Source organism: Zeugodacus cucurbitae, chromosome 5 (genome assembly GCF_028554725.1).
Source record: "Zeugodacus cucurbitae isolate PBARC_wt_2022May chromosome 5, idZeuCucr1.2, whole genome shotgun sequence".
In the NCBI taxonomy this organism is placed as follows: domain Eukaryota; kingdom Metazoa; phylum Arthropoda; class Insecta; order Diptera; family Tephritidae; genus Zeugodacus; species Zeugodacus cucurbitae.
This window is the reverse complement of record NC_071670.1, coordinates 16,080,393-16,094,423: the sequence shown is the minus strand read 5'-3', so window position 1 is coordinate 16,094,423 and position 14,031 is coordinate 16,080,393. Positions and strand designations below refer to the sequence as shown.

Below are 14,031 nucleotides of genomic sequence, written 5' to 3'. Positions count from 1 at the left end.
TAGTGAAGCGTTTCAGGTCCCCTGCGAATTCACTATAAGGAAGTTCCAATGTAATATATATTTCTGTAAATATTAATCAATATATTTTCTTCCAATAATAATAATAAATATTTGCGAGAATTGTTTTGCAAAAGTGAAAATAAAGATGACAGCTGAGCTTCTTTGGCATTTCTCACCATTTGCATTAATTATAAACCAACAAAAGGAAATTTAAAATATTTTAAGTGTAAATACAATCAAATAATATAAATAAAAATATGTTTTGAACATTTCAAAGTTAAAAACCAACTTTTGTTCCACAAAGGTGTTACTTAAATCTAGATTTGATGTGTAGAATTGCAACATATTCAACTCACGCTATACGTACTCAAATTATTAAATACAATACTTAGAAAATATATTTGAATCTCACGTCTCACCGCCACATTTCGTCCTCGTTTTACGTATTTTATACAGTACCTACACATATGCAACACTTTCACAGCCATCAGTGTTCGGTTTTCAATTTTGCGTTACACGCAATTCGATGCGTTTCTTCAGCGATTCGAAGGTTTGCTGCATGCTACGCATCTGAAAGCGTATCGATGTGGTGACGTCACGTTGCAACTGATGCACCTCACGTATATTCTGTACCAGATGATGATATTCCGCCTTGACCTCCTCCATGGACTCGAGCAGTTCCATGACACAAACGCCATCAACATCATCCAGGCTGCTGGTGTGATCCAATGTCGTTTCGACTTCGTGCAATTTGTGCGCTACCGTATAGAGTTGGGTGCCCGCGTGCGCGACCTTTTGTGTGTGTATTTTATTGTAAGTACGTGCGACATGGAAGAGAGTAAACGTAAGAGCATGAGTAAGGCACAGAAGCTAAGTAACAATTTAAACGGGAACAATGACGGCATTAAATATTTGTGCACAATATATACAGGGGATGATAGTGTACGGCTGAAAGTAGTAATAAAGTTAATGCGGTGCTTTGTATGGGTGCGATGATAGTAAATAAAAGCGTATAAAACTATGCAGTAATAAAGGCGAAGAGGTCACGAAGTAGGTCAGCAGATATAAAATTGAAATGAACCACAATAGCATAGTATCAATAACTGTAATAGTAATGTTGCAGTGTATATATTTACCGACTTTTCCAGCTCGCTCATATCCTGATAGCCCTCCATTTCGTGTGTTAGACGTGTGTGTATATTTGCAGTTTGTTTTGTTTTAATTTTTGTTGTTTATACTTGACTCTTATTTGCTTTATTGTGTATTCAATTTTTATGCAATTTCTTTTCCTCAAAACTATTTGATACACTTTTCTAAAGTAACTGCTGCTTTGGTTATGCTTCCGCTTGTGTACTTACAATCGAATAATATTGTTTTTATTTAGAAAAATGTTATTTAGAAAAAAATGTCAAGTAATAACAATATTATGCTTTCTTTAATTCTATTTTAATATTCGTCACACTCAAATATATATTTAGGCATATATTTTTATTTCATACACTGTTTCACACTTTTTTTTTCAAATTAAATTTCCTTAAATAATTATATGTATATACTATTATTATTATATTTTTATTAAATTTTCCTTATCCTGTGCACAGCTCAGCTACGTCGCAGTCTTCAAATGTTAATACACGTTCCGCTCAAATGTCTACGCTATTTATACCAAACAAATACTTGTTATCCCGTCACTACAATACACAGCTCTCCCAAAAGTTTAACATCAGCATTTCAGCAGCATCTCAAACCCCTAACCTATGCCAATAAACTCGCACAGCTGCCATCACAACGGCAACCAGGCTCTACATAAACATCTACATGTATATATAACAAGCACCTTCACACCAAGTTAACGAGCTGACTCTATATTAGCTATCGTTAAAAAAAAGTACTTCCCCACCAGATGCCACCCACCCTTTGTAACAGAATACAGTTCCGTTTTCTCTCTGTTATTCTGTGCTTAACACTACGGTACAACGTGGCGTATGCGCAATATTTTTCGCCTTCGTTGATATTAGTAGACTTGTATGTAGTATATACATACATATATATGTGTGTGTGTTTTGTTTTCGTCATACCTTATTCGCATCTGTCGGCCGTATGTGTGTCTGTGTGTGTGTAATTTGTGTGGTTAGTCAAACAAGGAAATACCATTTGTATTACAGGATATACGCTGCCATGTTTGTCTGCCATTTTAATAGACGCCGTACGAGAGATACGCCTACAATAGGGAGACAACATTGATAAGCGTTTAATATGTATGTAGATTAGTTCTGGTATGTTAAGCTGCACATCAAAATAGAGCTTTATATATAGCGTATGTAAATATGTATATGAATATGCTTAGCTAAGCACACAAAATGGTATTTTTAAATGTCTAACCAATGTTGGGTTGCGGTAATTTCCGGTATTTTAATAATTTGCGTGCCTATGATTAAAGTGAAAGCTTTCCAAATATACCAACAATGCAAATAAAGGCGTAAAATGTATTTTAGGTGGTTTAAAATTAGATATATATATGCTATATAAATAGTATTTGCTTACAACCGTAAGTAGGTTAATTATGGATTTTGAAAAAATAAAACCGCTTACGCGATTATAGACGAATCCACCAGAGCGCGCCACTTATTTCTCCTTCTTGAAATTGGCGCCAACTGGAAATACCAAGTGAAACCACGTTGCTTTTCACCTGATCTTCACAACGGAGTGAAGGTCTTCCTCTTTCTCTGATTCCCCCCGGGGGGACTGCAACACACAGTTTAAAAACTGAAGTGCTCATTGTCATTTCCGATCCTGACGGAGCTTTTGTTCTTACTTAACGTCCGCCGTATTAGTTTTGTGGGGATACCAAATATAAACATACCGGCAAAGAGGCATCACCTTTTTGTGCTGTCGAATGCAGATTTAAAATCGAGAAAGAGGTGGTGTGTGTCAATCACGGGTCATTTCCAAGATTTGACTCATGGTGATTATCTGGTCAGTTGTAGATTTTCTAGGTCTAAAGCCACATTGATGCTGCGGTCTTAAAACCTTCTGCTAGTCGCCGCATCTTTTCGTAACATTTCCGATCATTAGCCCTGCCGACCAGCTTGTCAAGCTCTTCATACTCACGCATTTCGGACTCTTTATTTTTTTTTTGCTGCACATGCGTCTCACTTCCCTATCCATGGTCTATGGTACTATATGGTCGATCGCAACGTTGCGAGGTAGGCAGATTGTTATCTCTCCGCAGTGAGAGCTGTTCTTTTAACATTTTCGAATGCCAAAAGCCTTCAAAATAGTCCTTACACATTTTTCAAATTCAATATTATGTGCTAGTTGTGTCAATCGTGTGGTTTTGTCTTCTTTTGTAACAGAGGTTTTTAATATCAAATGCAGAACATTTATAAAAAATCATTTGAAAAACCGCTTCAAAATCGCGATACGCCCACTTATGTCGTCACAACCAACAGCCATACAAATGACTACAATTCTACTACGCTACCTCACCGCATCTTCACCAACAACTATAATTGCTGTAACAAATTTGGATGCGCACTTATTGCGTAGCAAGATATGAACAGCAAAGGTGGCATTTTCGAAATATGTGCGCTGAAATGTATGCTTTTACCTCGTCATTAGGCGGCGGAAGCGAGATGGGGGTTGTTAAAATGGTTGATGCCCATGTTTATGGGCTCATAGGTCAGTGTTATTGCGCAGGAAACAGCTGAAAAGAGAAAACTGTGCAAATTGAGAGCACAAAAGGCGGCATAACATTAAGGGAGCATGTGAGAGAGTACAGAAATGTTAAGGAAGGTAAAATGTTAAGCATAAATATATATTTTTTGTGATAATACTATATAACTGCATAGGTGTATATGCTTGCCTCTTTATATATACTCGTACATATGTTTTTATATGTACACGGTATAAATGAGCAAACAAATTCTCCAGTATTTTATGAATTTTAACATTTATTAAGCTCTTCACACTTCCGCAATCTGGCTGATACGCAGTAATAAGTGTCATTCACCCAAAAATAATTACCATGCAAGGATAAAGTGCATAAAGTAGTATGTATGTCAACGACATGGGAACACACACTTGCTTTTGTTTACCTTCAGTGTTTGTCACTTCTTTTATGAGATTTACTATTTGCTTATATAAAAAGTTTCACTTCCTGTCAATGCTGCAAGTAAAAGTGAATGAAAAGTGTGTCGGTGAAAGGCTATTTCAAACAATTATGATTTAGAAAAAATCACGTTCATACATTTATATACATATATTTAGAGTTTTAATTAACCTTTTCAAGTCCTTCTTCCTTTCATTAGTAGTGATGAGAAGTAGTACTTCTAAGAATTAATGTATAAAGTAGGAAACTCCTAATTTCAGTCACCAGGCAATTTTAAAGTCTTTACTTGAACTAAAATTTCTCCCATACTGGTCATTCTTATAAAGGCGTTATATTTTCTGAAAAATAATGTTTAAACTTCAGCACAAAAACATTCAAGATATTTAATATTAGGTTTTTAAATTCCAGCCGAAAGTATTTATTGTGCTTGTCAGTATAGGTATTGTGCTGAATAAATTGATAGTTTGAACACATTGATAGTTCTACTTACTCTTGTTCAGATATCAAAGCTGTTCCATTATGTATCCAAAGTTAACACGAAGAATAATTCTTCTTTTTTAAGAACTAAATTGAACTGAGGTTTAGATTTGATTAAAATACAATATAAGGATTGAAATATAACCTAAGGTCTACTGTGCACTCTCCAATTATCACTGTATACCATATAATCCAGTCGCGTCAAGAAACCATAACAGTGTTCCAGGGCTGATGGACGCGATATTATCTCTTTAGGGATACAGAGCACCAATTATCTGATTCCTTTCCTACGCGATCGCCGGACAGTCAAGAAATAAGTGCACAGGTGTCTCCGCTACTAGATTACTGAATCGGCATTGATCCGACGAGTAGATTCCTAGTATTTGCAGATCCTAGTATGTAGTGGCCAGTGTAAAGTGCTACCATTGTCTCAGCTTGTTTCTAGGGAGCGCAGTTAATTGTTTCATCTGGATTTTAATTGTTATATATCGATTTCAACACTCGTAAGTTATGAAATGTTGACTTTTAATGTTAAAACGACATAATGCAAGTTTTAAGCGTTTTCTTCCCAATTTAATTAGAAATCAAAATTTCAACGATAGTGACAGAATAATATTCCAAATTGAAAAATGGAAATTCCAGTTAAATGAATTAATGCAACTGCACTTCCGTTGATCAAGGTCGCAATCCGAGTAATAAAACTTCTTTATTGAAAAGATGATTTTTATTTTTATTTCTAAATAAGTGTTTTAATTAAGAATAATAATAACCGAACATTTTCGGATAATATAAATCATATAACATTTTAAATAATTTTAAAACATTACAAATATTTAATTATTCCTAGTCTATCTTTGTAGCTTTTAACACTATTTTGACACTTTATAATAATGTGAGAAAAGTTGTTTGTTATAAAATAATATGAATTTTATTTAATTCATAATTTCATCAACACTTTCCAGCAGTTTAATGAAAAAAAAAAAACAAAACATTACACATATAATCACAGCCATACACTGGAAATACATTCGCCAGATGTGGCAACCCAACGAAACAGCTGTTTGTCAATTGTCAACATTTTGAGAATTCTTATCAGTGCTTTTGTTGTGATGAGCACTTGTCGTTGCTTTTGTTTTGATTCTGTGATACATCGTCTGTGCATAAAATTGTATACGTAATTATGGTGCTTAGTAGTTTAATTAGTTTTAATTAATATAGAAATTTTATTAAAAATAATAGGCTCTATGGAACGCGTGAAATATTTGTGAGAGTTTGTTATCTGCAAAAGTTGTTGTAGCTACCCCAGTTGCAAAGCATTTGCGCGTAAAACTAGCTGATATTCTGCTAATATATGTATATCAATAAAGATAATTATGCGATAATGATCCAGTCGGTATAGGTAAACAAAGCAAACGATAACGTTAACTATCAAAAACGCAGGAAAATATAAAAAAAATCAAAATTTTCGCAACTAAAACTGTTCTTTGACATATATATTACATGGCTACGTTAGTACACAACCGTCTACCTACAGTCTACAATTGCCAAACTTGGTCCAAATTAATACACTCAACTGCAGTTTCCATGCAGATCAAAAAACACTGCCAGCTAATAACTGCCATAAGCATTCACACTACGCGACAATCAGAATCAGCAGCCTATATACGAAGCCGGACTTCGTCGCAGGTGCATACAATGTTGTTGCCCACTTCCGTGAACCTGTTATCACCCCCTTTGGCAACAGCTTTGTCGTCATTGAGATTATTAGCGCCGACGCCGTTGTTATTGTGTAATAGAAATTTTAGCACGAGGAATAAAAAAATTTGCACAATTGACAGTTCATATCGCGAGCAAAGTAAGAATTGTTGTTTTAATTACGTTGTCTCGTCTCATTCACATTTGCAACAACCCATTCAGCTGCTAAGCGCTTGTCAACGAGTGCAAAAGCGAACGCAAACGCGTTTTATTTCAACTACTAGTAAATTTTTTAAGTAAGTTAAACTTATTGCTGTTGGTATATTGTACATATTTAATAAAAAAAACATTTTCATATTTTTATAATGAAATATATACAGACAAGATTCCGGTGGAAAAGTCATGGAAGTGCCAGAGGGTGTATTCTGCGGTAGCGTTGATCGCTTCAACGGTGTACTAGTAGACTCGGCGAAAGAATACGATGAAGCCACAGATTTTGAAAAGAAACTACAAAGTAAGCGCGAAAAAGGTCAAACTTGGTAATAGTTTATGTATGTCATTAATAGTTGAAACAGAAAATATTTAGTGATTCACTGAAGTATTTTTGTTAAATATTTATTATCAGTTTAGTGGAAATCAATATTTGACATCTGACTTTTTCATCTATAATTGATTTTGATTAATATGACAGCATTAACTAGCATTTGATAGATAAATTAACAAACATTGCATTGACAATCTTTTTGGAAAAATACGTTGTTTATGCGTTGCCCTCTTAAAGGTCAAATAGATATACATGTCTACACTTCTACATACACAAATGTTTTCCATTAACTAGTTCGTTAGTTTAATACTAAATAAGTGTGTACTTAATTGCCAAGATAAGCGTTTGCAAACAATTTACATTACATATTTACTTATGCATTCGCATACATAAGTGCAAAGTTACAATAGCACATAAAATTATATTATTAAATACACAATTTATAATATTAACACAAGTCTATATTGATATTAGTAAACTACTTTCTAACTTCAGTAATTAGCATACTAATTTGAAATCACACATATTTTGATATTTTTTCTAATAATTTATGGCTGGATAAACAGTTAATTGTACTAGTTAATTTAAAGTAAACATATAAATTTTCGAAAAACCGTTACTAAAATTGTTTTTGTTTAGAAAATTTAATGACGAGAAATTTTAATAAGATGTCATCATTCATAACGAGAATTATCAATTAAACATATTTCGTTGTAGAATCTTTAGATCATTGGACTTCCATTAAACGCCGCGCCATTTGGTTTACATTGCAGAAGGAACATGCAGCATGGGTGCCACATTTAGCTAAGGTATTTAAATATAACTGTATATATCTATGTACCTATATAAAAATACTTTCCTTTTTTATTATTATATGTCATTAAACTGTTCTTTATTTTCTAGGCTGGCTTTGTGTTCCATCATGTAGACACTACCTCAACCTCTCTTGTGATGTATCGCTGGCTGCCAACCGATGAAGCAGCCAATATACCAACATTTTGCCACACAATGCTTGGTGTTGGTGGACTTGTCGTCAATGACAAGGATGAAGTGTTAGTTGTTAGTGATCGCTATGCATTAATTGCAAATAGTTGGAAATTGCCTGGGGGTTATGTCGAGCCAGGTACGTTTATTAACATCGGCATATCATTAACATAAATAACTGTTTTCTAAACATTTACAGGTGAGGAAATTGTAACTGCAGCTATACGCGAGGTGAAGGAGGAAACCGGCATTGACTGTGAGTTTCGTACTGTTATAAGTATACGACATTCACATGGCGGCAATTTCGGTTCTTCTGATATGTACGTAGTTGTTGCATTGAAGCCGCTCAATCACGAAGTGCGTAAGTGCGAGCGTGAAATTGCTAGAGCGCAATGGATGCCAGTTACGGAGTATTTGCAACATCCTGATGTGCACGAAACAAACCGACACTTTATGCGCACCTATTTAGATTATAATAAACGTAATATACGTTTTGCATATGAGCGCGCCCAACATCGTGTGCTGAAACGTGAATACACATTGTACTATATGAAACCGATTGAAGAGAAAAATGAATGCTGAACAATGTTTCTATATATAAGCACACAAACAAAAATTTAATGACAAAATTTAGTTTGCCTTAAAACTGTAAACCTAAAAAAACTCTTCAAAAGTGTTTTCGAGACAACAGTTTTTGAGGTTATGTAACGTATAATTTTTAAATAACGCAAAACACAGTTAGATAAATATTCAACAAAGTGGCCTTTCAAAATAAACTAAAACCAGGGTTAACAAAAAATAAAATCAATACTTACGAGGAAAACTGGTACAAATAGATTTATTGAAAGTTAACTTAGCTCAATTAAACTAAAAAACACCTAAAACACTCTGTGGTAACATGCACCAGGTTTTTTTTTTCTATTTACACATTTTGTAAATTTTATGTTAATTTCTTCCATTTTAGTCAAAATACTAATTTAGTATTTATGATTTGTTAAATTGTTACAACAAGTTTATAATAAAAAAAAAAAAATTAAAACAATAGTTTTCAAAACTAACGAACAGTTTGATTTGTATAACTTAAATGATGTTGAACCATATACTCTAGCATATTGTCGGCGATACGCCTCAAACTGTTGTTTATATGACTCTGAGTACGTCGTGGTAAATTTGTCGGTATAGACGTTCTTCAGATATGGTCAGCTTTAATTTAGTGGGCGTTTGTCAGAAAGAAACATATATCGGGAGTATGCAAGTCTTCTTGCAGATTTATATTTGTTTTATCTGCGGCCCCTAATCTCCAATGCTGGAGAGCTACTATAACCAATGGAATCGTTATCAACTTCTCGATGTCTTTCTCTTCAAACACTTACCAGAATTTCTGTGGAGTGAGACTTTTATATAGTGAGTAACCAAGTATTTTCACAATATAAACCTAAAGCTCTCTATTACGACCAAAATTGTTGATGTTCTGAAATTCGGTATTATCGATTACAACTCAATCCGTGAAAGAAGTTTCAGTTGAAGTTCGATAATACTTTGCTTGAATGTTCCAATGGATGCAATTGATCACGAAACCTTTTTGTAAACGCACATATCAGTTTGGGTCATAACATCATCATCGTTGAAGCATACATTCAGACTTCCTTCTACAACAACAACAACTTCTATTTCAATATTTATCCCGACTGTTATAAAAAATAATTCGGATGCATTTTTTCAAATTTTCGTTTCAAATCAGCTGTTTAATTATCAGTCAACTCTACACATTTTTAAGTTGGCAACGCGTATCAAACTTCAACTAAAGTAATTGAAAATCGTAATACCAATTTTAGTTTAATTGAACTGCCATTGAATTATCTTAACTTCAACTCTACTGAGTGGGATTGTAAACCATAATATGGGCAATAAAGTTATCTGTAACGAAAACTACATTAAACTGCTAAATATATCTCTATAGAGATCAGCTTGTCAGTAACAATAACTATAAGGAATATTCAGGTGGGTATTTTTTTTATCAAATCTGTCTTTCAAGTCATAAAATAATACGTACCCATCACACAAGTAAAAAACAAACACCATATTTTAGTGAATTCATGTCATTTATATCAATATAATATTTTATAGAGTATTCAATATGCTTTATGAAATGTAGTTTTATTCAAACGTGGAAAATATTCAACAAAAATTCAAATTATACAATAAAGAATTCAATATCTGTCACTTTTTATAAAACTAAAATAAACTAAACTAAATATAATTTAGAGCCAATTTTTTACATTTCAGTAATGCTGCCAGATATAATTCGTATGAATGGTACAAATTCTAAAGTTTGATATTTTAGGAAATTATAACAATATTGTAACTGATCTAACAAATATGTATGTAACTAAAAAGAATATGAAAAAATATATAATGAAAATGATACTCAATGTTTATATGAAATTAGGCGCATCAATAGCAGTTACTTTAGGGAGAATATTTTTGTTTTAATTTAACAAATACTTTAGCACTTCAAACTGCTGTACTTTAACGCAAAACAGCAAATGGAAATGTCAAAGGGACGACTTAAAAACTAACATCTTATAAATTAATATAAGCAATATATTTCTAAATTAGTGAACTATACAACAAAAATAGCATATGCGTGACCATAACACTTGTCTAAACGCGTTGGGCGCTGCCACTAGTACTAGCAAAGTGGTTCTCATTGCATTCGAGAAGTAGTTGATAACTTCGGGAAAAGTGCGTTTGCGCTGCGGGAGTGTGTAGTAGCTGTTGAGCACTTTCTTTTAAAGCTGCAAAAAACTTATATTTTACAAAAATACATACATTTTTCAATTTCGCATTACTTACCACTTTTCAGTTTTCCATGATGCGTGAAATAGACTCTGGAAGTTTCTTTTATATTTGACCAGTTGGCATATTTGGCAATTGGTGAACGTCCCAACATTGATTTGTGTGTGCTATGTACATCATCACTATCTAACAAACGGCGCGAAGGCATGCGTCTTCTCTGTCCACGCCTGATAGCTGATAAGGACAGCGCATCATTGGAATGTGAAGCCTTAGGTTGTATGTTATTCGGCGTTAGTGCTCTATTCTGGCAATTACTTAGCGCTTGTTCGTCAACAGATACGCATCTTTGCTTCCTACTTGCTATATCAGTCAATTTTTTAAAATGATTTACGTTCATCGATTTACGCCGCGTTCGATTTGCTATGCAGCTTTGCTCCAAAATATTCTCCTGACTCTCTTGTTTTTGTTGTTCAGCTTTCGCATCTACGCTGTGCTCTAAGAAGGCAGTTTGCAGGCAATTGTCCTTGTCAACAGTAACAATTTTATTATAATTGCTTTCGTTTTTAGTAATTGCAGGTATTTTCGAGGGTGTGCATGCAGTCAAATCGTATTTATGTTCTTCATCATGACAGCGCTTACGACTAACTGCTTTGTTTGTTTTGTTGACGTTATCTGACAGCAATAAATTAAAAGGTTATTAGGAAAAGTAGAAATAAATGTATTAATTTTAAATTTTAAAAGCAAATTTAATGAAGTTCTTACCTATATAATGGCAGTTTAATTTAATGTCTGCTGCATTTTGGTGTTCAATAGTATGACCAAAGTACGTTGTAGATCCGTATGATTCTTGTGAACTGCTAGTGCTGTTATTATTAGCTGCTGGTTTGCAGTCCGCCATTTCTGCGTCCATTTCTTTAATAGATTCATTTATATTTAAAGAACTAAACCGCCGCCGCGTGCGGTTGGCAATGCAGCTTATGTCCAATGGATTAGGTTTCACATCGTTGTCATCCACTTTTTCCTCTCTGTTGTTTTTAGTTTGTGTATGTTTATTTTGTGAATTGCACTTTATCTCGTGTAATAGTCCAAAGAAGTAATTCATTAAGCCACTACCACCGTTATCACCGTACCTGATTTCTTGTTCACCATTATTATGCGTCAAACTTTCGGTGTCTGAATCTTCACAAATATTTTGCTTAAATATGTGATTGACTTGCTGTGATTGGTAGGATTTATTTGAATTTGTAGCATGTTGATCAGCTTCATGTTTTTGACAAACACTTTTATCTTCTGTTTCAATTTTGTTCAGGAATCGGCGTCGCGTACGTTTTGCTATACAACTTATGTCTAAAGAATTAGCTGTTCTGTTTTTCGTCGATTCTGTGCTACACAATTCTTCGGTGTCAATATTATCAGTAATTGCATCATTACTTTCGTCATACTCAAATCTATGATAGCAATTGGACGATTTATACGAGCTTGTGGATTGGTTATCATCATCTGTTGATTCCTGGTCTTCAATCGTTGATGGACACATCTTAAGAGATTTACGCCGAGTACGTTGTGCAATACATGAAATATTAAGAGAATCGTTTTTTTCATTGCACTGACTTCCGTTACTGTTTATGTTCGCATCAAAGTCATCAACGTTTTGTATTTTTTGCAATGCATTGTGTTTTTGAGTTATCTGACGTTTAATTACATCAAAATCATCTTCATCCTCACTAGTGCAGCCACATACATCTACATCTGAGTTTTCAGCGTCGCTCATATCTGCGTCATAACTGTTCGTTTGTCCAACATACAATTGCTGGGAGCTCATACTTTCTCGGCCACTATCAGCACGCAATATGCTTTTGCAATTGTCACATTCAAATGAGTTGCTTCTTTGCGGCTCGCATTGACGATGGATGGCTACAGACCCGCAGGTTACACAATAGAGAAATGGATTCGAGTTCTGATGATGAGCACGCCCCTTTGCATTTCGACAAGTTTCAGCCGCACATACACTGGGTCGTTCAAGTAGTTCCGCATACGCATTAGGAACTAATTCCCACTCGGCATCTCTGAAAAGTAGAAGTAAAATATAATTTTAAACTAGAAAACACTAAGAAATATTTTAAACAAATATTTACTTGTTTTGTACGAATACACCCCACGAAGACATATTTTCTTTAAATTTTTTATTATCATTGCAAAGTGGGCATTTAAAAAAATATCCAGCATTTTTGGCAAATTGTTGTAGACAGTATTTATGAAACCAACCATTCCGACAACATGGTGCACGTATCATATTGACCGCATTGAAGCGTGTACTCTCATTGAAAATTTTCTCATAACATATACAGCACTCATCATCTTTTTTAGGACGATAATTTACTTTGCGTATATGACGATGGCAGAAGGAACGAAATGTACCCATAAATTGGTTCATAGCACCATTTTCGATTCCACAAATCATGTGAAATGTGCGGGTACAGCGTGTTTCGCAGCAGCCTATATTAGCCATATTTTCTGAGCAATAACAGCATTTCTGAAGTTAAATTAATATATTAAAGTTACAAAAACAATATATCACACATTTTATGTATTTTTATGGTGGCACTTACTATAGTTGATACGCGTTTTTTCTCTGCAGCAATATCATTGGGTAGAAATCCCAAAATTCCCTCCTCATCTTTACCATTTTGTACTATGGCGGAAGATAAATACTAAGGCAAGTGAATAAAAGAAGTTTATTAATATAAAAATAAATGAAATAAGATATAATATTGGCATCAATAAGAATTTGTTGTTAGCATTTGTATGTACACAAGCGCGTTTTGTACTAACCAAGCAATTGGTATGTACACCCTTTCCATTTTTTGTTAAAAACTCGCCGTATTTAATACTGTCACGACGATTTGAACCGCACAATTCACATTTCATGTTTACATTTAACTTTTAAATACAAATAACAATAAATGGAATAAATGCTTTTTGCACTGAAAAAGTTACCGCCGTTTTTCATATATAAATGACAAATGCCAAGCGGCCGAAGTTAGCTGCTGTTTTCAATATGTCAAATTGATCCAACCAAAAAAAAAAATAGGGTCGGCTTTAGTATAGTATCCCCCGATTTCAGAGTTAAAATGGTATACATGATATCTGTCAACCTGGTTATTGTGCATATAAACAAAATTGTTTAAAAATTAAAATGCTTATTTAAAGCAAATATTAAACCAATTGATATAAAATAAGTATGTGGAAACAATTTAGTGAAGTGTTAGTGTGTAATAAGCGCATTATATAAATTAAAAGTTAACTAATAATCGAAATATCGCCACATAAAATTTGTGAAATTTTCAACTTTGAATGCGAATATCTCGAAAACTATAAGTCTCCTGCGGCAACTATTATATATATTCGTAATCTGGAGATC

At 33.8% G+C, this 14,031-nt stretch overlaps 3 protein-coding genes across 5 annotated transcripts; 1 reads left to right on the top strand and 2 right to left on the bottom strand.

The window, feature by feature from the left end:
- Nucleotides 1-2: 2 nt before the first annotated feature.
- LOC105219116 (uncharacterized) lies at nt 3-1,778 on the bottom strand. The gene is made up of 2 exons (XM_011195053.3): nt 1,137-1,778; nt 3-792 (listed from the first exon to the last, which is right to left on the bottom strand). The coding sequence occupies exons 1-2, from the start codon at nt 1,173-1,175 to the stop codon at nt 502-504; spliced, it is 330 nt and encodes a 109-aa protein (XP_011193355.1). The 5' UTR covers nt 1,176-1,778; the 3' UTR covers nt 3-501.
- A 3,917-nt stretch (nt 1,779-5,695) lies between these two features.
- LOC105219115 (uncharacterized) lies at nt 5,696-8,664 on the top strand. 2 transcript variants are annotated; one of them, XM_054231860.1, is made up of 5 exons: nt 5,696-6,579; nt 6,664-6,812; nt 7,545-7,636; nt 7,731-7,950; nt 8,011-8,664. In XM_054231860.1, the coding sequence occupies exons 1-5, from the start codon at nt 6,089-6,091 to the stop codon at nt 8,391-8,393; spliced, it is 1,335 nt and encodes a 444-aa protein (XP_054087835.1). In that variant the 5' UTR covers nt 5,696-6,088; the 3' UTR covers nt 8,394-8,664. The 2 variants fall into 2 exon arrangements, with proteins under 2 accessions (XP_054087835.1, XP_011193354.1); XM_011195052.3 differs by having other exon boundaries at nt 5,697-6,579; nt 6,664-6,797.
- A 300-nt stretch (nt 8,665-8,964) lies between these two features.
- On the bottom strand, nt 8,965-13,656 carry LOC105219114 (uncharacterized). Of its 2 annotated transcripts, XR_008471434.1 has the most exons (7): nt 13,443-13,656; nt 13,220-13,321; nt 12,746-13,143; nt 11,373-12,676; nt 10,668-11,282; nt 9,185-10,609; nt 8,965-9,125 (listed from the first exon to the last, which is right to left on the bottom strand). XR_008471434.1 is itself a non-coding variant. In XM_029044786.2 (6 exons), the coding sequence occupies exons 1-6, from the start codon at nt 13,536-13,538 to the stop codon at nt 10,476-10,478; spliced, it is 2,649 nt and encodes an 882-aa protein (XP_028900619.2). In that variant the 5' UTR covers nt 13,539-13,656; the 3' UTR covers nt 9,002-10,475. The 2 variants fall into 2 exon arrangements, 1 of the variants encoding a protein (XP_028900619.2); XM_029044786.2 differs by having other exon boundaries at nt 9,002-10,609.
- Nucleotides 13,657-14,031: the final 375 nt, after the last annotated feature.

Bases quoted from the DNA above. Each gene is read 5' to 3' on its own strand.
- LOC105219116 (XM_011195053.3), bottom strand. From the start codon at position 1,175: ATGGAGGGCTATCAGGATATGAGCGAGCTGGAAAAGTCG. The intron at 793-1,136 runs GTAAATATATAC...CACACACAAAAG, and splicing joins TGAGCGAGCTGGAAAAGTCG to GTCGCGCACGCGGGCACCCA.
- LOC105219115 (XM_054231860.1), top strand. From the start codon at position 6,089: ATGGCTACGTTAGTACACAACCGTCTACCTACAGTCTACAATTGCCAA. The intron at 6,580-6,663 runs GTAAGTTAAACT...AAATATATACAG, and splicing joins ACTACTAGTAAATTTTTTAA to ACAAGATTCCGGTGGAAAAG. The intron at 6,813-7,544 runs GTCAAACTTGGT...ATTTCGTTGTAG, and splicing joins ACAAAGTAAGCGCGAAAAAG to AATCTTTAGATCATTGGACT.
- LOC105219114 (XM_029044786.2), bottom strand. From the start codon at position 13,538: ATGAAATGTGAATTGTGCGGTTCAAATCGTCGTGACAGTATTAAATAC. The intron at 13,322-13,442 runs GTTAGTACAAAA...CACTTGCCTTAG, and splicing joins GTGTACATACCAATTGCTTG to TATTTATCTTCCGCCATAGT. The intron at 12,677-12,745 runs GTAAATATTTGT...TCTACTTTTCAG, and splicing joins GGTGTATTCGTACAAAACAA to AGATGCCGAGTGGGAATTAG.